Below are 25484 nucleotides of genomic sequence, written 5' to 3'. Positions count from 1 at the left end.
ACAGAGCATTCTAGTTATCAGTATAGTTGTCATTCTGCAGGTTTGGGGACAGATGTGCAGTAGATCATTAAACTATCCATACAGAACCACAGATTACTACCTGCTATTGTGATAATCTGTCCTTTACGCAGAATAGATCTCACTTGTTATTATGCAGTACAGTTGAATCTTTTTATACGGCTCAATTTGAGCAATTTCCATTCTGATTGTTATAGAGTATCTGACTGATCACTACAGCCAGATCTACAAAACGATGTATTTCCTAAATTAGAGAGTTATGCATAGAAGTAGCAAAGGCATCATGCCAATACTGATCTTCCTGTGCAGATGGATTCGAACAGGTTTTCCCATGGACTGATGCATTTCCATTGCCACAACAAAGATCTGGGGAAATCATCCTCAAATTCAGTATCTCCAACAATTTCCCCTAGGTCATTTGACAGAGCACCAACAACAAATAGCTCCTTCCTACATACATATTCCGCTGTTGGATTGAACATGAATATGCATATTAGCTGAAACTGGCAACAAGCAGAGTTTTGTTCAAGCCTTTCCCATAAATAAGTAGCACAAGAGAGGTGTGGCCTGTCTGTTTGTAAGATGCTAGCCCACAGATGTATTGACAAGGACTACATTTTCAGAAGTGTCTGAATGAGTTAGGGGCTCAGCTCCCATTGAAATTCAATGTATATTAGGTGCCTATTCTTAGATTACCAAACACCATCCCAGACATTCTTGATCTGGGTTCATTTTCAATTCACTCTTGTGAGAGCCCATTAAAGGCAAGACACTAGCATAATTTTTCCATCATGCTACTGCAGACCTAACTGCTCATATCTGCACCAACAGGTTCAAGAAAGCAAGAAACATAGCAACAAAGGAAATGCTATACCGGATCGAGCAGTGCTCATCTTAGTCCAGTATCCTGTCTCTGACATTGACCAGTTCCAGCAGGTTCAGAGTAAAGCAAAGTAAAGTTATGGAACACCACCTCAAAAGAGAAAGTTTCTTCTGTACCCTTCATTAGTTAGATGTTGACTAATGCGTGGAAACGTACAGGTTTATATCCCTACCAAAACTCTATTTTTAAAATCCTTGTTTATAACAACTCTGGATGTTTTCATTATCCATATAAAATGTCCATTCTTTTTATAATCCTACTAAACTCTTGGTTTCAATGCTACCTTCAATATCTTCTATATTCTAGCAATAAAGTTTTCTTTCCTCGAGGCAAACTTGAACCAGAAACTCTAAGCAGACAAATCTTCATCACACCTCTGATTCCCTCCATTTCTCCCCACATTTCTGCTTTTCTCTCTCTCTTTTTATTTCTGTTTCTCACCAAAAGCAAAATTCACCTGGGATGCAAATCACAAGAAGGAACTCAGATTTCTCCACCCTAGGTGACCTGTTTTGCATGCAGGCACCCAACTTATGAGGTAAGGTAAAACTTCCATCACAGCCTTAATAAAAACAGAGAGTCAACAAATATAACATATTCTGTATGACACAAAGTCTACAATTTTCAATTACTTTAAAAAAATGCTAGCAAAGGACTTCATAAGATTTTAAGATAAATACATGGTATATCCCCAAAAGCATTGCTTTTCATAACATTTTTAGTACCTGCATCTGTATCATCATCATCACAATCCTTCCATTTTCTCCATAAGCATGATGCAACAGTGGATGGAGTGATTCCCAAGGAAACATTACAGCCTCTCAATCAATTGCATAAAACACATTCTGAACATTGTCTAAATGGGTGTTTACTGGATAGAAAATAACTGCTCCTGTGGAGCCCTTAAAGTCTATTGATCGCATAATATGTATTTTAAAAATTTTCTAAATAAGAGAAAACAAAGATGAAAGGAACTATTGATCCATCCAGTTCAGCCCCTGTCTTTTGGAAGGACTAGCCGCATTTTATAGACCATAGATCATCCATTCTTTTTTATGTTTGCCGCCCTTGCTACTTCTTTGAGCACGGGCAGCTTATCCCATTTCCCAACAGCACAATGCAAAATATTTTCCCAATGCCCAAGCTAAATGCATTATTTTTACCTCATTCATGTCAAATCTCAAACATATTATTGAAGTTAATATTACTGTGAAAAGACCTGGAAACAAAAGACATCAATGTCAAGCAAGCCCTTTCAGTTTCAAAGTTCCATGGAATTTAGCCACACAGTTCCCACTAATGCCATCAAGAGAGAAATCCTAAAAAGAATGAGAAGAAAATGGACAACGCAGCATGATGATACTGACAAGCTTCTCAGCAGCACTTTGCCCATTCTTCGGTCTGAAGAGCTGGGGCATGAAGAAGCAAAAGAGGAGGGACTCCAATAATGGTAAGAGGAAATGACAGGGTGGATGAGTTATCCTCTTGTGTCCTTAGTTTGATTCACTTCGGATATATACAGAAGAAATGGGTGGGGTGGGGGGGAAATCTGATATCCTGTATTCTATTTTTAGACCTTAACCTTATAGTGATGGTAAAAATGACTTGAAGGGAGTTTTTACAGCCTTTTTTGTGACTTGAGATTTTTTTTTTTTTTAAGAATTGCCTGGGATAATCCATCGTGGAACAATCGTTTGGATTATCTGTTTCCACTTTAGCTTTCCATCATATACATAAACATACAATGTTCCAGATAGAGTGATAGATTCAGTTAGAGAATAAGTAAACAGCTTCAACCGTGTTTGACATTCAGAATAAAACAACTGACTGAACAATCTACTTCAGCTAGCTGCTGTGGGGTTAGCTATTGGCCACACACAGGACATTCAAAGATATTAGCAGAACAGACTGATGTGGGATCCTTAACTCCCCCTTATCAAGCATAGGTAAAGAGGGACAGATCCTCAACTGGTGTAAATTGTCATCACTCCAGCAACTTCAATGGAATTATTACAATTTCTACCAGTTGAAGATCTACCCCAGAACGTTTCTGTGTCGGGGATTTAAGAACAGTGAATGATCTTTTACATTGTGGGAACTATTTTACCATTGATGTTAGTAATATGGTATATCCTTGGACATATTTTTCACATCCAAAGTAGACTGAATCCTTCTTATATAAATGGTTCAAGATTTGTGCCCAGCAGGATAAGTTTAAAAGATGCTTCTATAGCCTTAATATAGCTTGTGTTCCTAGGCATGTCAAACGATGTTTTTTCAACATAGGGCTTTTCCCCTAACATTTACTCTGTTCCTAAATTATTCACACACAGAAACATGCTCCAGGCCTCCATCAGTCAGTATTTTTCATTCATTTGATCTGTGCACACATATTCTGGCAATGGATGTTGTGGAGTGGAAATAAAACCAAACAAGAAAGATTGGATTGACCAATTGGATTGGATTGACCTGTTGGTCTTGGCAAACTAAACTAGACTTGTTGGAGACCTGGCTCATAACACCATGGAGGCTCATCTTTCTTGCTGGAAAATAAAACTGATGCAAAAAACAGTTGATCCTAAAAACTCAATAGTAAAAATTGCTTGTTTCCCTGGCTGCAGTTTGGAAGCCTTTTCTAAGTTGTCTCTTTATAGATTACATATAACTTGCTTTGTAAAAGCTAGGAACAATGTTTTTCTGCCAACACCACCTTTTGGACCCAGTCTTCTGCTTTTGTTGGCAGTCTCTCTCTAGTCAGTGACCTGAAACCACGCAAACCCAGTCTGCTGACCTAGCAGTGCTGTGAAACTATTCACTTCTGTATTGCTCCTCAGGGGACATTTACAGGATCTTTAAATCACAGAAAGAGAGAACAACAATTATGTTATGTACAGTAATCTCAACCAAATTAAAAGTAGCTTTGAGATCCAAGTGCAATTTTATTATGAACCTGAAAATGTGTCACGTTTATTTGCAATTGTTTATTTGATGAAAACTCTTCTTTATCCTCAAAAGGCTATGTACATCTTTTTGGACATGACAGGCACAATTCTAACTCTATGTTATTTGAAATCTGGCAGTCACATTACGTTTGCCATTGGAATTGATAGAATTTAGAGACTGTCAGGGATATGCATTCATTACAATAAATGCTTGCAAAAGTCAGTTTTGCAAAATTAAGCTCCAATCCAGCGACTGGATCTGGAAACCCTGACTCTCGCTCCAGCACAACACTGTGCTGAAATCAATGGGATTCCATGCAGGAGTAAAGATCTTTGCTTGATCAGTGCTATAATCCAGTGCATCTCAGGCCCGATCTTCCATACAGAAATGGCTAAAGAGATTTTGTTCAAACTTTAAATTCACCTCCCAAAGACCAAACAGGAAAAATTCCAACCCCAAAAGATGAATGCTTCTGAAAGCTTAAGATCTAGAAAGAAGGAGTTATAATAGACACTCATTAGCATACCTAACCATAGCAGTCATCTTGCCAGTGATTGTCATCATTAAACATTTGTTTTTACTTAGCCTAGTCCTTTAAAATCATTGCCAAGCATGCAGCTGATTTATAAAGCGAGAAGGTAATATTTATTGGACTTTTAAACTTTCTACTGCACAAGGAGACATGACTAACATCCTGCCAAAAAGGATTTGTACATGAAATACTCGAAGTCAAAAATTTAGCAACAGATATTATTTAGCCTTTCCAGCAACTCCATTCCTCTCCTCATTTTTAGCATTATGGCCAGCACAGGTGAGGGGTTGTTTTAAGATCCACAAAAGAAATGATACATAGGATCTTCCCAGTGAAAGACATTCGTTTTCCTGCCAGATAGTCTTATCTTTTAAATAATGAAGCTATCACCCTATCATGTGATGCAACTAACTTTGATGTAGTATTGGCCCACTCACATAGCCGTCAGGAAAGATTTAATTATTGGAGTGTTTAATTTTTTAGCTGACACATGTAAAATGCTTTGCCTGCCCTTCTCTCCAGAACATACTCTTACACAAACTGTTTACATGAAAGCAATTATCTTTCTAATAAACAATGGATGCTTTACAACTAAATATGCATTTGCAATTCACAGGTTTTGTTTGATAAATAACCCAATTTTTTTTTGAAGAAAATATACGGATTTATACCCTACCAATGGGAAATGAATAAAACCATCAATTAATTATTACATGTCTATAAATTAGGCTAATGGTATGAGTAACTCCAGGAAACGTCTCAGAGAGTTTCCTACTTATGGAGATGAATTTAACAAATATATATGTCCAATTTTTATGAAAATAAAGATATATGGGGATTTCTATTGCCCTCCATTAGTAGGTGTGTAGTTTTTGTTGGATCTTTTACATATTCACTATAGCAATACAAACATAATACCTGTTGCTAAGCAATATGATACATGGTGTTAATTTAAATCTGCCACCCTACATGCTTATGAAAATAAATGACCAAACTTTTAAAGGTTATCAAAATTGTATCTCCAAAACTTACACCCATATTTCATTAGCTTATGTGATTAGACACTTATGCAAAAAAAAAAAAAAAAAAAGAACACTTTACTTTGTATATACAATTGATTGTTTTGCATGTACAATGTTTGTATTATGCATTTTTATTACGTATTTTGTATGCACTTGCATGTTTCTTTGTCAAATTTAGATTTCATTTTCACTGTGTCAGCCATTGTGCTATCCTTTATGTTGGTACAGTCCCAGTCAAACTGTGGTGCTCAATAAGTAACAAGTGCCACCTTTTGAAACCTCTCTTCTACCATTCATATATGACCATTATCACTGAAGTATCTGAATCCAAGTTTGTCCCCAAAATTGTATTACACTCTCTGTTACATATTTCTCTCTGTATAAGCATGAAAATAAATACAAACTTAATTTCTATATAAAGCAACAGAGAGTCCTGTGGCACCTTTAAGACTTCATCAGACACTGATGAAGTGGGTATTCACCCATGAAAGCTTATGCTCCAATATATCTGTTAGTCTTAAAGGTGCCACAGGACTCTCTGTTGCTTTTTACAGATCCAGACTAACACCGCTACCCCTCTGATAATTTCTATATAATTCATTTTTAACATAACGTTATTATATATTTATATAGAGTCATAGTCAAGCCACAGTTAAGTGCATTACAGAGAATAAAGATATGGGCTGAGATTTTCAAGTCCCGAAAGGATTTGGATGTGAAATTTCTATTAATTTTCATGGTCACTGGATAGCCAAATCCTCTACAGAGCATTGAAATTTCAGCCTTGGCCCATGCCACAGGATCCTATAATCTACTATAGGTGAGAAAAAAAATAAGATTTACATAATCGATAGGTGTTTCTCAATCCACAAATAGCTACAGTTCTGTATAATTTCATTGTTGGTTTCCAATGAGCATCTTTCAACAAAGCTAAAGCATTTTATACCAGAAGTTATCTTCCATTTCTGCATTTGATTCTTTGCAGATTGGAAACATAGGTTTACAATAAATAGTTAAAGTGAACTTTTGCAATTATAAAGTCATTTTTTAATTTTCAAAATGTAGCCAATAAAACATTGTATTGTATTAATGTTCCTAAAGCAATAGAATGAAAGTTTCCATCATGTGCAATTACTATAACATTGCATTATGACTTGATAAAAGGATATTGTTATACAAGCATTGAATATCCTATAATCCAACTTTGGGCTCTGTTCTCTAATGGAAGTATTTTTATGCATAAGCTTTAAAACCAAAATGCAAAATGAACAGCACATTGAAATTATGCTATTGTTTGACAAAGTATTATCTGTGTAGTTTCTTAAATCTTATTGAATAATGCTAATGTAGCTTGGTATTATTCTCCGATTAAAAAAAAAACACCTCTCAGAATTTAATATAATTCTGGTTCTATTAAAATTTGACACAATAGGGGAAAAAAGCCTGTTTCAAAATTTCTAAGACATCTTTCCACATGTTTCTCAGACAACATATTTTGTTAGTTAGCCAGTAAACCTATCATCTGAAACAAAGGAGAAAACATTTTTATGTAGAAGGTAACACCAGGGTGACCAGATGTCCTGATTTTATAGGGACAGCCCTGATATTCGGGGGGGGGAGGGGTTCTTATATTGACCTATTATGCCCCACTCCCTATCCTGATTTTTCACTTTCTATCTGGTCACCCTAGGTAACACAGGAAATCCTCACTGCATCATTGCTTATTCATGCTTTCCACTAAAAGCAAGAACATAGGCACATAATACCTGATGCGAAAGCAAGGCTGTGGAGTCATAAGATAAAGAGAAAACAGTAAAACAATTTCAGTAAGCAATACTATAGTTATGCACAACTTGCTAAAATAAGATTGCAGATCACCATTGTATCCATTTATGATGCCATAAATAAGAAAAAACAGTTAACTGAATTGAGCAAATTGGGATTTCACACCAACAAATATTCTACTAGCAATTAGATTATTAACCAGAGACATCGTAAGACGTTTTACTCTGCTGTTTGATGTCCTTCCATGAGGTATATTGATTATGTGTATATACCGTTTATCGGTGAGTGAAAATCCTGTTCAAAGTAAGGTGGGAACCCCACCAGTTTACAGATAAGTACATGGAGACCCTCAGAGGAAGGAGTTATATAAGCGCTAATGGTTATCAACATTCTTGGGAAAGCAAAGGACTCCTCTTGCACAGAGTTTGGAAATCTGTACTCACCCATAACTGTGAGCTCTGCAGAGGCACTACTGTTCTCATTCTTGTAGCTGACAATGCAAGTGTATGTCCCAGAATCGTCATCAGTCACATTAAAAATAAGTAAGTTACTGCCAGCCAATAATGAATATTTTTTGGATCTGTAACATTGACCAAAAAAAAAAAAAAAAAATCCATGTTCACATTCATCTCCAATGAAAAGTACTCAAGATCTAAGGTACTGCATAGAGCCTTCTCAGCTGGCTAGTTCTGATCTTCTAATGTTGTTATTAAATGTGATAATTAACTTTCGAATTCTGCTCTACCTGATTTAAATAGCATTTCATAAAAGAAGACATTTATGGCCAAATTCTGCCCTCAGATGTGCATGGCACAGCTGCAAATAAAGAAAACAGGAGTTTCATGTGCACATGCAGTCTTATTATCACTTAAAATGAAAGCCTGATCTCCTCAAAGCTGAACCAAACTGACAAGACTTAACATGGTAGTTAATGTTTTACCCTTACTTCACCCTGGGAAACGAACTTTCATTACATAAGAGACGTGTATGACATACCTGACAGGAATAATTTCATCTCCTCGCATCCATGTGAAGGTGGGTGTGGGAAACCCGGAAACACAACACTCAAGAACGGCATCTTTTCCCTCAAGGGCTACCACATTTGACGGTCTCTGCAGGAAAAATTGCTGTCTGTGCAAACCTGGATCTATGAAGGAAAAAGAGAGAGTTATCATAAAATGCTGTTTGTGTTCAGAACAGGGAATCAAAACAGCCTATCAATAATGGACCCAAGGAATTCAGGTCTTCAAGTCTTATCTCTGAAGAAGGAAAAAAACCAGGAATAAAGAACTCTAGAAAGGGCTATGGAACGGAGATCTGATGGAGCTGTTTGTGGATGGAAGACAATGGAGTTATTTGATTCTGGGGCGATGCTATCTTTTTGAATAGCTGTAGAAGCATTCTTTAGAGATTGGAGTCAGAGCTGAGTCTTGGGAAGGCCACAGAAAAAGTTGCACTTGAGGCAAAAAGAGACAAAGGCATGTATAAGGATGTCAGAAAAGCTGGGGTCAAGGTAGTCACGGTATTTTGAAAGTGGTGATAAGCAGATTTACAAATATGAGAGGTGAGAGAGATGAAAAGGGAAGCTCTAGTAAATCAAGGAAGTCATCAACATTACGAACCATGGACAGAAACGGAAAGTCTGAGTTGAGAAGGAAGCTAGGAGAAAGAGTAGTGTCCAAAAAGCTCCTTTGGCTCAAATTTACTGGGGAGATGTTGAGACACAGCTTCAAATTTAGTTGGTAGTAAGGCAGGCAGAAAATAGACAGAAAGGGTGACCAGGAAAGAGTCAAAGTGAAAAGTTTGGACAAAGACAGACAGACAGCCCTATATTTGTTTACTGTATGTATATATATATATATATATAATAGCAAGCATCGAGAAGTTTAACTAAGTTATCACTTTAGTTTACAGGGCAGATAAAACACTTGAGAACAGAACTGTGGAAATTCCTGATATGCCATGGGGATGAGATGTCTTAAGTCTGTTCCAACTCTATTTAAAATGATTTCTGAACACACACACACACACACACACACACACACACACACACACACACACACACACACACACAGAGTAACTACCATTACATATACTTCCATATCACCTGACAAACACTGACACCTGCAAATCTCACTTAAGTTAGCAGGAAGCCATAGTACTTAGCATCTCTCACGATCAGGTCCAAAGTAATGGCTGTTTTACCAAACATATAGCTAGAAATTTTATTTATTTGTATGCACTGGGTGATCTGTTGCTCCATGTCTACCATATACCCAGCCTTCCAAGGTACACAGCACAGGATTTACTTTGTGAAATTCTATGAGCTGCATTATGCTGGAAGTTGGATTAGATGATCAAAATGGCCTATAAGATCACTACCTTAGAAGGCGTAACAAATATACAGTAGCTATACAGAAGTAAAAATCTACATGCTGCTTTAAAAAGGCCAATTTTCCAAAGCTAAAAACAACTGAACAGAATTGAATAAGAGACAATATTTGAACATAAACATTTGAATGCCAATTGGGAATTGTGACTTCTTTATTAGATGCTCAGAAAAACCCACTATTCTGCTACCATGAAAGAGGGTTTCTTTGGTTAAAAAAGTCCTGATTAAGAGCGGAGATAAAGGCAGCAGTAAAAACTAATATACAGAAAACAAATTAAAAAGTGGGGAAGCTGATAGCAATGAATACAAACTAGGAGTTAGGAAATGCAAAAATGAGACCAAAGGTATCAATATATTTTTTTTCAGCCAGTAAGGTTAAGGGCAATAAGAAATAATTTTTTAAATAGATCAAGAATAAATTAAAGCCTAGCATTATTACAGGTCTGAATAACACTCAAGGATGATAAAATTATGCATCATGATGCAGAAAAGGCAGAAGTATTCAATAAATATTTCTCTTGTATATTTGGAAAGAAGCTGTTTGATATATTCCTATATTACAGTGATAATTAAATATCTTTTATTCCATCAGAATCTAGGGACAATGTTAAATTTAATAATGGCTATTTAACTTCTTGTTTAGCCAGTCTTAAAAAAATGTATCCAGATAACAGCATCCTCCTTTTTCAGATCAGGACATTATCAACTGGAGGTAATCAATGAAGCAGGACATAGTTTTATGTAAAAAAAAAAAAAACAGTGAAAATTTATAATCTGTTATTTCTCGGGCTGTCAAGCAATTAAAAAAAATTATCATGATTTATCGCACGATTAATCACACTGTTAAACAATTATAGAAAACCACTTATTTAAATATTTTTGGATGTTTTCTACATTTTCAAATATTTTTATTTCAATTACAATAGAGAATATGAAGTGTACATTGCTCAATTTATTTTTTATTACAAATATTTGCATTGTAAAAAAACAAAAGAAATACACCTCTAGCCCGATATAACGCAGTCCTCAGGAGCCAAAAAATCTCACCTTCTCACTGTGCCGGACTGGACCGGCTTCCTCAGCGGTGATTTAAAGGTCCCGGTGCTCCAGCTGCTGCGGGGAGCTCCGGACCCTTTCAATCATCACTGGAGCTCTGGCAGCGGGGCTCGGGTGGGGTTTTAAAGGGCCTGGAGCTCCCCACAGCGGCTGGAGCCTCTGGCCCTTTAAATCACCATCCGAGCCCGACTGCCAGAGCCCCAGAGGGGCTGCTGTGGGGAGCTGCTGTGGGGAGCCCTGGTCCCTTTAAATCACCGCCGGAGCTCTGGCAGCGGGGCTCGGGTGGGGATTTAAAGGGCCCGGGGCTCCACATGAATTCGGATATAACAAGGTAAAGCAGCCGGGCTCGGGTGGCGCTTTAAAGGGCCCGGGGCTCCCTGCTGCTTTACCGCGTTATATCAGAATTCGTGTTATATCGGGTCGCATTCTATCGGGGTAGAGGTGTAGTATTTTTCAATTCACGTAATACAAATACTGAAGTGCAATCTCTTTATCATGAAAGTTGAACTTACTAATATAGAATTATGTGCAAAAAATAACTTCATTCAAAAATAAAACAATGTAAAACTTTAGAGCCTAGAAAGTCCATTCAGTTCTACTTCTTGTACAGCCAATCACTCGGACAAACAGGTTTGTTTACATTGCAGGAGATAATGCTACCCACTTCTCGTTTACAATGTCAACTGAAAGTGAGAACAAGCATTCGTATGGCACTGTTATAGCCAGCATCGCAAGATATTTACATGCCTGATATGCTAAAGATTCCTATGTCCCTTCATGCTTCAACCACCATTCCAAGGAAATACATCCATGCTGATGATGGGTTCTTCTAGGTAACGATCCAAAGCAGTGTGGACTGATGCATGTTAATTTTCATCATCTGAGTCAGATGCCACCAGCAGAAGGTTGATTTTCCTTTTTGGTGGTTCAGGTTCTGTAGTTTCCGCATCAGAGTGTTGCGCTTTTAAGACTTCTGAAAGCATGCTCCACACTTTGTCCCTCTCAAATTTTGGAAGGTACTTCAGATTCTTAAACCTTGGGTCAAGTGCTGTAGCTATCTTTAGAAATATCACATTGGTACCTTCTTTGCATTTTGTCAAATCTGCTGTGAAAGTGTTCTTAAAATGAACAACATGTGCTGGGTCATCATCTGAGACTGTTATAACATGAAATAAGTGTCAGAATATAGGTAAAACAGCAGGAAACATACAATTCTCCCCCAAGGAGTTCAGTCATAAATTTAATTAATGCATTATTTTTTTAACAAGCATAGTCAGCATGGAAACATGTCCTCTGGAATGGTGGCCGAAGCATGCAGAGGCATACGAATGTTTAGCACAGGGGTTGGCAACGTTTGGCACGCAGCTCACCAGGGTAAGCACCCTGGCGGGCCGGGCCAGTTTATTTACCTGCTGACGTGGCAGGTTCGGCCGAACCGTGGCCCCCACTGGCCGCGGTTCGCCGTCCCGGGCCAATGGGGGTGGCGGGAAGCCACGGCCAGCACATCCCTCGCCCACGCCACTTCTCGCCGCCCCCATTGGCCCAGGACGGCGAACTGCGGCGAGTGAGGGCCGTGATCGGCCGAACCTGCCGCGTCAGCAGGTAAATAAACTGGCCCGGCCTGCCAGGGTGCTTACCCTGGCGAGCCGCATGCCAAACGTTGCCGACCCCTGGTTTAGCATATCCAGCACGTAATGCCGGCTACAAAAGTGCCATGCAAACACCTGTTCTCACTTTCAGGTGACGTAAATAAGAAGCAGGCAGCATTATCTCCTGTAAATGTAAACTAACTTGTTTGTCAAGTGATTGGCTGAACAAGAAGTAGGACTAAGTGGACTTGTAGGCTCTAAAGTTTTACATTATTTTTGTTTTGGATTGCAATTACGTATCAAAAAAAAATCTACATTTGTAAATTGCACTTTCACGATAAAGAGATTTCACTACAGTACCTATATGAGGTAAATTGAAAAATACTATTTCTTTTATCGTTTTTACAATGCAAATATTTGTAATAAAAATAATAATATAAAGTGAGCACTGTACACTTTGTAGTCTGTGTAATTAAATCAAAATATTTGAAAATGTAGGAAATCATCCAAAAATATTTAAACAATAGAATATTAATTGAAATGTATTAACAGTGTGATTAAAACTGTGATTAATCACAATCAATATTTTTAATCACAATTAATTTTTGAGTTAATCGCGATAGTTAACTGCAGTTAATCAACAGCCCTAGTTATTTCACCTGTTTCTCTATTGCTTCAGTTTTGCCTGGCCAAATTTTTGATATAGCTGAAGTGTATCAGATACACATACTTTAATGGAAACCCTAATAAAAATGATACAGCTAGATTAGTGATTTTTAAATTTGAAAATGCTTATCTGAATGTGAAATTGCCAAATTTCATCTAAATCTGAAATGTACTGAGCCTTTCTTTGATGATAACTTCAAATCATAGCTTAAACTATTTAGATGAAATAATTAAGATAGACATGAAAATCTAAGTTGCAAGGAAACTTATTTATTTTTTCAAATCTTCTTTAGACCAGAATTTTAAAACAGGAGGCTTGATGCTTGAGCACACATGCCCACCTGCATTAGCACATGTAAACAACATAATCGTATGGGCAAATGGCAACCAGCACAGGCAATCACGCAGTTTCTCAGTACACATATGTATAATACCGTTGCATAATCATGCTTCTGCTTTTTTTTCCTTCAAAATTTGCTCTGTACATTCATCCAAGCCTCATTTGTCTGACTTCCCTCACCCTCTGACCACCTATTTCCTAGCAGGACTGCTTTTTTTAAAATCTCCAGTAGTTTCTAAATTTGCAGTGTGGTGCCTCAGACTCAGCCCAGCTCCCTCTCTTTCTCTCTGTCACTTGGCTGCTTCTACTTACTAATGCACAAATTACCTGGCACAAGGAGGAGGTACTGTGCTGTATGGTAACAAACACCATTTCAATACACTGCCCCACTAAGACCTTACCAGTGCAAGGCCAGACCTCTATCTGAACTTTTCTTTCCTGCTTAGCCACAGAAATGCTAGTTGGAAAGGCAGCATTATCTACACATCCGTATTTCATTTGGAAGTCCACTTCAAAAGCAGATACAAATTATAAATGAGTCATTCTTGAAACATCAGCAGAATTGAATGAAAGCTCTACCTGAGTGAGGGAGTGCAGAGCACGGTCAGAGACTGTAGCAGAATGGTACATAAAGATCTTAATAGAAAATCAGTTACAAAAAGAAGGATGAGGAAATCACCTGCAATTTTCTGAAAGGCAAAGGGAAGAATAGAATCTCTGGTCTACTTAGAAATGGTAGGAACTCCTGCACAAAGTGGGGCAAGACCTTGTAAGGTGCTGAGGACCTCCTGGAAGTTGATGACTGTGCTCTCATCTCCCATATACGTCATTAAGAGTTGAATGTGTTCAATGTTTCCCCAAAGGTGATCAGCACTTCACAGAATCAGGATCTTAGCCCTTCCTTTTGCCAGCTGTATAAAGGCTATAATAAATTTTAGGACAAGAGGGATACATTTTGTTAATTGCTGAGCAAATCTGACATTTTGGGTATTGAATGCTAGTCCCACCATCAATATTTGGAAACAAGAATTGATCTGCTATCTCAGGGTATCAAAACCTGACATATAATCCCAAAAAACAACTGTCAAAACTCACATATGCTGGTTAACTGGAATGTGAAAAAGAATGTCAATTTTAACCTAAAATAATGCAACTACACGCTTCTGAAAATCACACACATCAGGGTGTTATACAAACTTTTTCTGTGCCGTGAAAGGAAGAACAGCTTTTAACACACACTGATTACTTAACAATTAGCATATTTATTACTGTTACTTTTTGTTTTTTATGTTTGATTGGGCAGATCCTCAGCTGATATAAAAGGTCCAATGAAGTCAGAGGAACTACGTCACTTTCACCAGCTGAGATTATGGTCCAATATGATTTTATTAGTGATATTTAGTGAAAAAAAATATTGATTATGAAAGTTTACTGGGTTATATTTTTGCTTAGCCATAAGAAGGTAAAATCGCAATAAAAATATTACAAATTCATTTCCGGTATTTTTGCCCAAACTGTATGCAATTTGTCACTTGTACTTGTCATATTCACACTCTATACATGAAGAGAGAAGAAAAAAGGTAAGAAAAAGAAAATGTCATAATAAAAGAAATAGAAATTAAATACCGTAATAACACTCAACTATGTCTAAAGGAGAAGGGAAGTGGTCAAAAAATAATTCACCCTGCCCCTTCAGCATCCTTCACAGACATTGTACTCTGACACACAAGGTTCATGAGAACCTAGTACAGACAACCCATAGTCCTGTTCTGCCTCAACCAGTTAGTAGATCTGGGATAGCAAATATTATGGCAGGGAGCAATTAGGCATGTTCTATCAGTGAATCTGGAGGCCCCAGGCTTAAACACCAATAGCTTGATTCTGTCCTTACATAAGTATGGCCATACAGGCCAATGGTCCATCTTGCCCTGTATCCTGTCTTTGACAGAGGTCAATGCCAAATGCTTCAGAGGGAATAAACAGAACAGGGCAATTATTGAGTGATCCATCCTGTCATCCACTCCCAGCTTCTGGCAATTGGAAGTTTAGGTATACCCAAAGGAGAGGGTAGCATCTTGGCTAATAGCCATTGATAGACCTATCCTCCATGGACTTATCCAATTCTTTTTTGAACCCAGTTACACTTTTGGCCTTCACAACATCCCCTGGCAATGAGTTCCACAGGTTGACTGTGTGTTGTGTGAACAAGAACTTCCTTTGGATAGTTTTAAACCTGCTGCCAATTCATTTAATTGGGTGACCCCTGGTTCTTGTGTGATGTGAAGGGGTAAATAACACTTCCTTATTCACTTCCCCAAACTGTTCATGATTTTATAGACCTTTATCATACCCCCCCTTAGTGGTCTCTCTATTGCAAGCTGAAAAGTCCCAGTCTTCTTTAATCTCTCCTCAAATGGAAGCGGTTTCAAAACCTTAATCATTTTTGTTGCCCTTCTCTGTACATTTTCCAAATCTAATATATCTTTTTTGAGTTGAGGCGACTAGAATTGCACACAATATTCAATTTGTACTCATACCATGGATTTATATAAAGGCATAATGATATTTACTGTCATACTATCTATCAATTTCCTAACAGTTCCTAACTTTTTGTTAACTTTTTTGACTGGCACTGCACATAGACCAGGTGTTTTCGGAGAACTATCCACAATGACTCCAAGGTCTCTTTCTTGAGTGGTAATGGCTAATTTAGACCCCCATCATTTTGAATGTATAGCTTGGATTATGTATTCAAATGTACATTATTTTGCATTTATCAACACTGAATTTCATCTGCCGTTTTGTTGCCCAGTCACTCAGTTTTGTGAGATCCCATTATAACTCCTCACAGTCTGCTTTGGACTTAGTTATTCTAAGTAATTTTGTATCATCTGTAAATTTTGCCATCTCACTGTTGACCCCTTTTTCCAGATCTTTTATGAATATGTTGAATATCACTGGTCCTAGTACAGATCCCTGGGGGACACCACTATTTACCTCTCTCCGTTCTGAAAACTGACCATTTATTCCTATCCTTTGTTTCCTGTCTTTTAACCAGTTACTGATCCATAAGAGGACCTTCCCTCTTATCCCATGACTGCTTACTTTGATTAAGAGCCTTTGGTGAGGGACCTTGTCAAAGGCTTTCTGAAAAGTCCAAGTACACTATATCCACTGGATCATCCTTGTCCACACACTTGTTGACCTCCTCAAAGAATTCTACTAGATTCGTGAGGCATGATTTCCCTTTAGAAAAGCCCTGTGGACTCTCCCCCAACATATTGTGTTCATCTATGTGCCTGATAATTCTATTCTTTAATATAGTTTTAACCAATTTGCCTAGTACTGAAGATAGGCTACTGACATGTACTTGCCAGGATCACCTCTGGAGCCTTTTTTAAAAATTTGCATCATATTAGCTACCCTTCAGTCAGCTGGTACAGAAGCTGATTTAAGTGATAAGTTACATACCACAGCTAGTAGTTTGCAATTTCATATTTCAGTTCCTTCAGAACTCTCGGATGAATACCATCTGGTCCTGGTGACTTATTACTGTTTAATTTATCAATTTCTTCCAAAATCTCTACTGACACCTCAGACTGGGACAGTTCCTCAGATCTGTCACCTAAAAAGAATGGCTCATGTATGGGAATCTCCCTCACATCCTCTGCATTGGAGATGGATACAAAGAATTAATTTAGGAAGTACTTTTATCCCCATTTCACAGATGAGGACCTGAGACCCAGAGAGATTAAGTGACTTATCCAATGTCAAACAGGAAATCTGGCAGGGAATTAAACTCCGGTCTCCCCATTCTCAGGCTAGTGCCCCTCATCATAATTTATTGTTATTATTCATTATTATTTACTGATTAGTCCTTTAATCAAACCGGGGTATATATTATGTCTGTATCATATCTTATAAATAAGGGTTGCGATGCATTTAATCTCATATCAATTGTAATTCAGACCAGAATAATTCAAATTCTGTTTAATATCCCACCCCGTGAGCCTCCCCAAGAAGGAATAACAAAGGAAGTTACAGGGAATTTGGCTCATTCAGCATTACAGAAATGGAGAGTGCCTGGCAGGAGATAGAGACTGTCATTACTGCATTTGAGCTATGCTGTACATTACTATGAAAATGGGGACTGGTTCCATACGATGACCTATTTTGCTGGCCTGCAATACACAGTCTCTTATTGTACTCAATTACTTTTGCACTACAGTCCATTAGTAAGAGTTGTTCAGCTGAAAGAAAACTATCAGATCATATATATGAATTTTGCTGAACATATTTGCTAATACTGTATATCAGGCCAGTATAATGTTATTTTATTATTGCAGCAGTTTTTCTATTGCAAACTGCAGAACAGATTCCTTTAATATGACATTAATGTCTATAAGTGCTCATAGTCACATTTCTAAATTTGATTAGAAGAGATAAAGATTCATACTTACTAAAACCCAATTTTGCTCTCTCCTGTTACAGAGACAAGGACAAACCAATTCCCTGACCTGATCTTACCATCACGCCTAGAGGCTGCATAGTTAATCCTACCAAAAAAGCAAAGGTTATGTATGAACAACGATAGAGAAATCTGTCATTAAAATGATACTGATCTGTCAATATACAGAATGCATTAAAGTATATAACCACAATGTAGTAATGTGTTTGGGATTTTGCTTCCCCCTCTCCCCCCAAAGGAAATTCAGGCCTGGCTTGGCAGAGCTATAGAACGTCATATGAGCCTATGTGGATAAGCAATAAAGAGGTAAAAAGATCATAACATTTGTACTGACACCCATCAAGGCATTCTTCTTGCTACAATATTAGCAAAATACATTTACAGTTTGCAAGAGAGGCAGTCAACTAATGATTGGAATATGGGATTAGGAGTCAGCTTTGCGGCTGCCTTGCTGTGTGACCTTGAACCTTCAGTTTTCCTGACTTGTGATGGGAATAAAAATATTTACAAGCCTTTGAAATAATGAACATTTTATTATTGGGGTTATTACTTTTAGCTATTTAGGTGGAGGGTTTTTTTTTAATTAAATGTACTAGAATTTTGTCAAGAAAACAGTTGTTTTGGAAAAGCTTCTTCCGCTGCGATTTAATTGTCAGTGGCAAAATGTTACAGAATGAGGAACTGTAATATAGCTAAATTAGCCCATATCCTTAATAAATTATTAATCCACACAGTCAAGAAAATATTAATGTAACCCTACATCATTCCTTTAACCCCACTCAATATTGCTCTGTTTATACATTCAGGGATTGCATTAGCTCTTTTGGCCACAGGGCCACACTGGAAGTTCATGATTACCATTACCCCCAAGTCTTTTTCATAGTCACTGCTTCCAAGGAGTCCCCTCATCCTGTAAGAATAGCTTGCATTCTTTGTTCCTAAATGTATGACTCTACATTTGGCCATTTTGAAATATGTATTGTTTGCTCATACCCACCTTACCAAAAAATCCAAATCGCTCTGTATTAGTGACCTGTCCTCTCCATTATGTACCACTTCCCCAGTCTTTGGGTCATCTGGAAGCTTTATCAGTAATGATTTTATGTTTTCTTCCATTAACAAAAAATGTTAAATAGCACAGGGCCAAAACCCATCCCTGCTGGACTCCACTAGAAACACATCTGCTCAATGATGATTCCCCATTTACAATTACATTTTGAGACCTATCAGTTAGCCAGTTCTTAATCCATTTAATGTGTGCCATATTGATTTTGTATTGTTCTAGTTTCGTAATCCAAATGTCATGTGGTACCAAATCAAACGGTTTGCAGAAGACTAAGTATATTACATCAACACCATTACCTTGATCAAGCAAAGAAATCACATCAAAAAGATAAAGTTAGTTTGACAAGTTCTGTCTTCTATAAATCCATGTTGATTGGCATTAATAACATTACCCTCCTTTAATTCTTGATTGACCCCTGTATCAACTATTCCTTATTTTTCCCAAGTTCAATGTCAGGCTGACGGGTCTATAATTACCTACCTAATCCTCTATTCTTTTAAAAATACTGACACAACATTAAGAACGAGGAGTACTTGTGGCACCTTAGAGACTAACAAATTTATTTGGGCATAAGCTTTCGTGGGCTAAAGCCCACTTCAGATGCATGCAGTGGAAAATACAGTAGGATATATATATATATATATATAAACATGAAAAAATGGGTGTTGCCATACGAACTCTAAGGAGACTAATCAATGAAGGTGGGCTATTATCAGCAGGAGAAAAAAAAAAACTTTTGTAGTGATATTCAGGATGGCCCATTTCCAACAGCTGACAAGATTGTGAGAGTAACAGAAGGGGGAAAATTAGCATGGGGAAATAGTTTTTATTTTGTGTAATGACCCATCCACTCTCAGTCTTTATTCAAGCCTAATTTAATGCTGTCCAGTTTGCAAATTAATTCCAGTTCTGTAGTTTCTCATTGGAGTCTGTTTTGGAAGGTTTTTTGTTGCAGAATTGCGACTTTAAGACTATTTTCCCAAATACAGAACAGAAATATTTGTTGAACACTTCTACCTTCTCTGCATTAATATTGACAATTGTACCATTTTTATGTAGCAATGGAAAAGTACTGTTGTTAGGATCTCTTTTGTTCCTAATATACTTGAAACAATCATTGTCCTTAACTCTGCTGGCCACTGGTTTTGTCTTATGCTTCTCTTATCATTTTTCTGCAATTCCTAGCATCTAATTTATATTAATCACTATAAAATTTCCCTTTTTTGTATTCAATATATATCAAATACACACATACACACACAGAGAGAGTTTCTACTTCCCGTTCCAGCCAGACTTGTTTTCTAACCAATGTAATCTCTCTCAATTTTGACTTTTTGAGCATCTAGTAAAATATATTTAAACTGTTCCCAGTTATCACTTGCATTTTTCTATTTAATTCTTTCATCCAGCTGATCTGGCTCACAATTGTTTTCTGTTGCACCTTTCGTAGCTATAGCTGTGTCCACTATGACTTTGCCCCTCCTATCCCTGGCCCTGCCCCTTACAACAGAACTTGTGTAGGGAGCCTTCTAAAACTGCCTATGGCTGTCTTACTCAATTCCTGCACAGGGAGAATTTGCTCCGAGCTGGACCCTGGGTTTTTCTGGCCCCTTTACACTGCAAAATAAAGAGTCCATAACAGGAGGGAGAGGACATCCTCAGGAACCCTTACACACAGTTCCCTCTTCTAAACATCTGGCAATCCTGCCTAATTCTGGACAATTGTTGGACAGCTACTTGCCCACATTACATGTTGCAGGTAAACACTGTGCGCTGCATCCCTGACACAACCTAGCCCCGAATCTGGCACAAGTGGCTATGAGTCTTGAACAGCTGAAGTAGCAGCTCCTATACCACTCTTCCTCCCTCCACCTTCAGTGGATGTATGACAAACAAAGGTGCATGGGCTTCTTTATACCCAGAAGATCCCATCTGTACAACAGAATCCAGGGTCCAGGATTGGAGAAGGGTGAAGATGAGCTTTATGCAACCTTTTCACACCTCTTTACTTGCCTCACCTGTGCACTTCTCAGCATCTAACCTGGTATTTCTGATTTTTTAGCTCTCCTATGACAGAAGAAATATTTTTTATCGTTTAGCACCCAACAATTTTCATTATTAAATCTGTAGTGTCATTGTGGTGTAAAATAGCTTTGCCATTGGAAAGTAAAGGCCACTCCAATACAGCAGGTATGCTTTTTGACTACTTTCCAAGCATATTGTCCCAAATTGATTTAAAGTGAAAAGAACTTGTCCACTCTTGTCTCTATCCCCAGATTTGTAAACTAATCTATTCCCCACCTACTAACAATCTTCAATCTAGTGAGATCATCCACAATCTAGTTAGATCTCATGAAGTTCATCCTGTACAATGGGTCTTCAAATAACAAATTGCATTTCAAATACATTCAGAGGCAAATTACATGATACTATTATTGCCCTTCTTCTGACCTAAGTCTGTGCATCGAATACCTTAAACACAAAAATCAATCCTATCCAAACTGATCACAGGAAACTGAATTTCTTTAATAAAGAAGAAAAACCCTAATCTGGCAACAAGCCAAGGAGTTTTGAGCAGACAAGGAAAAATCAGAAGTTTCTTGGTAGCTATTTGTTATTGCACTTACAGCTCTATTACTCCTGTTATTTTACTTATACCAGTTCTATGTGGAAAGTGACACATTGACTAGGTATATATGCCTATATCTGTATTTATTTCCCCATCCATCTGCATATATGCTATACACAGTGATATTGGTATGTTACATGTTGTGTAGCCAATATATTGGCCTATTGAGAACAGCATCCCCTTATATTCTCTAAGTATCACAGACTACTTTTCTACCTATAAAATTTTATACCATGTCTGGAAAAATATACATTTATGAGTGGATGGTTATTTACAGCCAGGACTGAAATTCAGGACACTGTTTTGTTAAAGCTTAGCGTAAAGCTAGCTTGGAAATACAAAACCTTTATATAATTAATGGGTATGTCACATAAAAGAGACTTTCATACTGGAAAAAAAATGAAACTACATCATGCTAATAATATGGATTTATCGTTCTGTGTTGTGCTTCCATAAATTTCAGTCCACTATGGCTAAATAGCAAGAAAGCCTGTCTCCCCCGGGATAACAGACAGCCTCTCCTAAATGATCCTTCTCTAGGAGGAACTCTCTGTTTCCCCAGGGTAAGCCACATGGCCTCGCCACCTTCTGCTTCACACCTTGAGCAACCCTGCTTCAACCCTTGCCCAGCTAGTCCAAATGAGACAAGCTCCTGGTAGAGACTTGTACACTCATCAGAGATTAATGCACCTCACCAAGCCTTTTCAATGACACTCAAATAGCATTGTCAAAATTGTAGGATTTATTAATCAACTGGAACAGAGCATAGGAAGTCCTGAGGTTAGCATAGAGAATAGAAGGTTTAAGCACATAAACCATTCTGGTTAGTCCAGAGCCCTGCCAAGCTGTAGTGAACCCACATATTCAGGATGTCTGTCTGTCTCTCAGTCTGACCTACTTCATCAAATCCCATGTGAGAGTCCTGACTCTTTCCAGTAGCCATCTCTTATCCTCCCTATCTCACACCTCTGTCCTTTGTTCTCTAGCTGGGGGATGTTGCTCCGCCTTCCTGCTAAGAGAGGTGGGGAAATCCATCTCTCTGTGGTTGCTTGGCGTCAGTGTACTGGTGACTGGATTTGTCATTGTTGTCCCAGATTCTCTGTTGCTATGGGGTCAGCCTCAGCCAGTCTTTTTTCAATAACCCATTCAGGCTCAGACACCAAGGTGGCATTCATACCTGTATCTCTTGCCTACCCTGAGAGCATAACAATCTTTTTACCCTCCCCACATCAAAGCTTTGCAAAAATTGAGGGAAACTGAGGCACAAATTGGTGTCAACATATTACAGAAAATTCCCACTTCGTTACAGTGAGGCCCCCAAAATCATGACATTGAAAAAAATAATCTGATGATTTTAAGCCAAATAATAAAACTTGGGTTCTTTTTATTTGTTGTCTGGTTTCTAAGCCAGTGAGGTGCACTTAGGCTCCTCAACCATGAGGGCTAGAATCTCATTGCTTCCTCCAACATAAACTAACAGTTACTTGAATCCAGAAGCTGGGGATTTAAGTAAAACACCAAATATTGCAAACCCGGTAATCAAATTGCAAGACTTGGCTACACTGGAGTGAACATTAAATATTTACACACAGTAAATTTCAAACACATCATTAGTGACAGCTAAGTTTAAAAAGTGCAAAATCCCTCATGTGTAGTGAAGAAAAGAGTTTGACAATTGGACCAGGCCGTAAAAAATAAGATTTTTTGTATTTGCAAACTTCACAAACCCCAACATGCTTGGCAGGCAGGGGAGAGTGGGAAATTGCTTTCTAACATTGTATTGAGATGAAGAGCAATATAGAGACAGTATGCAGATCGAGGGAAGTGATTATTCCCCTCTATTCGGGGAATAAGCACACTGGAGTATTGCGTCCAGTTTTGGTCCCCCCACTACAGAAAGGATTTGGATAAATTGGAACGAGTCCAGCAAAGGGCAACGAAAATGATTAGGGGGTTGGGGCACATGACTTACAAGGAGAGGCTGAGGGAACTGGGGTTATTTAGTCTGCCGAAGAGAAGAGTGAGGGGGGATTTGATAGCAGCCTTCAATTACCTGACGGGGGTTCCAAAGAGGATGGAGCTCAACTGTCTGGTGGCAGATGACAGAACAGGGCGCAATGGTCTCAAGTTGCAGTTGGGAAGGTCTAGGTTGGATATTAGGAAACACTATTTCACTAGGAGGGTGGTGAAGCACTGGAATGGGAGGTGGTGGAATCTTCATCCTTAGAGGTTTTTAAGGCCCAGTTTGACAAAAGCCCTGGCTGGGATGATTTAGTTGGGGTTGGTCCTGCTTTGAGCAGGGGATTAGATTAGATGACCTCCTGAGGTCTCTTCCAACCCTAATATTCTATGATTCTATGCCTAGAATAATTCAGCTGAGTTGACCTAACTGTTCCATTACAAAATAAATTAATGCTCCGATGATAGGAATGCAAAATACAGCATTGAAAAAAAGTCTACAGCAATCATTTCCATATCAGTATGTTGTTTGGGCTGAGGCTGGCATCTCCCCTATCTTCAGTCTTACTCTGAGTCTTTTTTTTTTTTTTTTTTTTAAGTCCCTCATCCTATATCTTGGCTTCTAGTTCTATTTAGCTGTATTAAAATGCATATTGTTCAAGTGAGCCCAGACCACTCGCCATCATTATTTACCATTCCACCAATTTTTGTGTCATTTGCAAACTTTACCAACAATGATTTTATATTTTCTTCCAGATCATTGATAAATATATTGAATAGAACTAGGCCAAGAACAGATTCCTGTAGCACCCCAGGGGACCAATTTAGCCTAATAGCGATGACTTTTGTTCAACTGGGACGGTAATTCCACTTCTATGAGAATACCTTCTGCCAGTGCTGTGGGGTTAAGTGGTGCTTAAGCAGATGTGAAGTTCTAATCTCTGGTCTTTTAATGCAGAAGTTACTTAACAATCATCAAAGCATATCTTAGCCCTTCATGCAATTCAGAGTGTGTCTTATTACTTCAACAGGAACAGCAACTTTTAAAAAAAAAAAAATCTCTCTCATATTGCCCTTACATTTATGGTGCATTCACCCTCCTCCCCCATCCCCTCCATAGGTACAAGTGTGCACATGGAGCTGATCACCCAAAGGCAAATTAACACTATTTTTCATTAAATAAGAACAGGTTGCAACTTTTTTTCATCCTTGGTGCAGCACATTATGTGTGATTTTGGGGGGGGGGGAGAAAGGGGGGGAAATTCTGCACTGTAATTCAGCAGAGGTAAGCTGTGTGAGACAAAAGAGAAGACTCCAGAATAGGTAACACTAGACCCATCAATGTCATCTGCCCCAAGGACAATGCAGGGTTATTATTTACAAAAGGAAAATTAATGCTTTCAGACAATTAACTACACAACTTATGCACTGGGGAAAAAAATCATTGCACTTCAGCAGGGTACGGGCTTCTCAAAAAAACAACTGGACCAATCAATTTACACCAGGGATGAGTTTGGGAATGATTTTGTATCATATGATTCTTTTCTGTGTACAAGAAGCTTCTTTTCTCTATATTGATTAGAGGAGTATATGTGGTGATGTGAGTATCTCTCTTGTTTTCTGCAGTCTTGTAGTGTCTGTCTAAAGTGTCTGGTTGAGGTTATGTTTCTGGAATCTGAAGTAAAGGGGTGCATTTTAATTAAAGGTTAGGTCTGTGCATCGGGAATAAGCATTCTTTGGGGAAAAATGTGTGTTGACTATTCGTAAAACAAAGGAAGAAGTGAGACAATGAAAGGGTGTTAGTTTGGTTAAAAAGCCTTTGCTCAGATAAGCATCCAGTAGTTCCAAAACTCATCCCAAATTTAATCCAGTGATGTGTTGGAATCTGATAGCAGAGGCTAGTGGCTCTCTTTTTGAAATCCTGCCTCCAAGCTGAAGGCAAGGTTGGCTACTACTACACCATCCCATACCTGCCAGAGATGACTTACCCCAGATGCTCATAATAGTACATTGCAAGAGAAAATGTTTTGCCTTTGGAATAAACCAGATTGCACCAACTGGCAGGTATTGTCAAAAATATTCTCATGGGAGGACACTCCCAGACATCCTTATCTATTTGGTATTATAAATAAGAGT

General features: G+C 38.1%; 1 protein-coding gene across 1 annotated transcript in view; it reads right to left on the bottom strand.

The window, feature by feature from the left end:
* The window catches only part of DCC (DCC netrin 1 receptor), a 902832-nt gene that overhangs the window by 462539 nt on the left and 414809 nt on the right, over positions 1-25484 (bottom strand). The window contains exons 4-5 of the mRNA XM_026649009.1: positions 8180-8330; positions 7627-7763 (exon numbers count right to left, since the gene is read on the bottom strand). Of these exons, the coding sequence (XP_026504794.1) occupies positions 7627-7763; positions 8180-8330 (288 nt within the window). The remainder of the gene's footprint in view (positions 1-7626; positions 7764-8179; positions 8331-25484) is intronic.

This window comes from Terrapene carolina, unplaced genomic scaffold (genome assembly GCF_002925995.2).
Source record: "Terrapene carolina triunguis isolate 2854851 unplaced genomic scaffold, T_m_triunguis-2.0 Scaffold69, whole genome shotgun sequence".
NCBI lineage: Eukaryota > Metazoa > Chordata > Testudines > Emydidae > Terrapene > Terrapene triunguis.
This window is presented reverse-complemented; position numbering and strand designations above follow the sequence as displayed.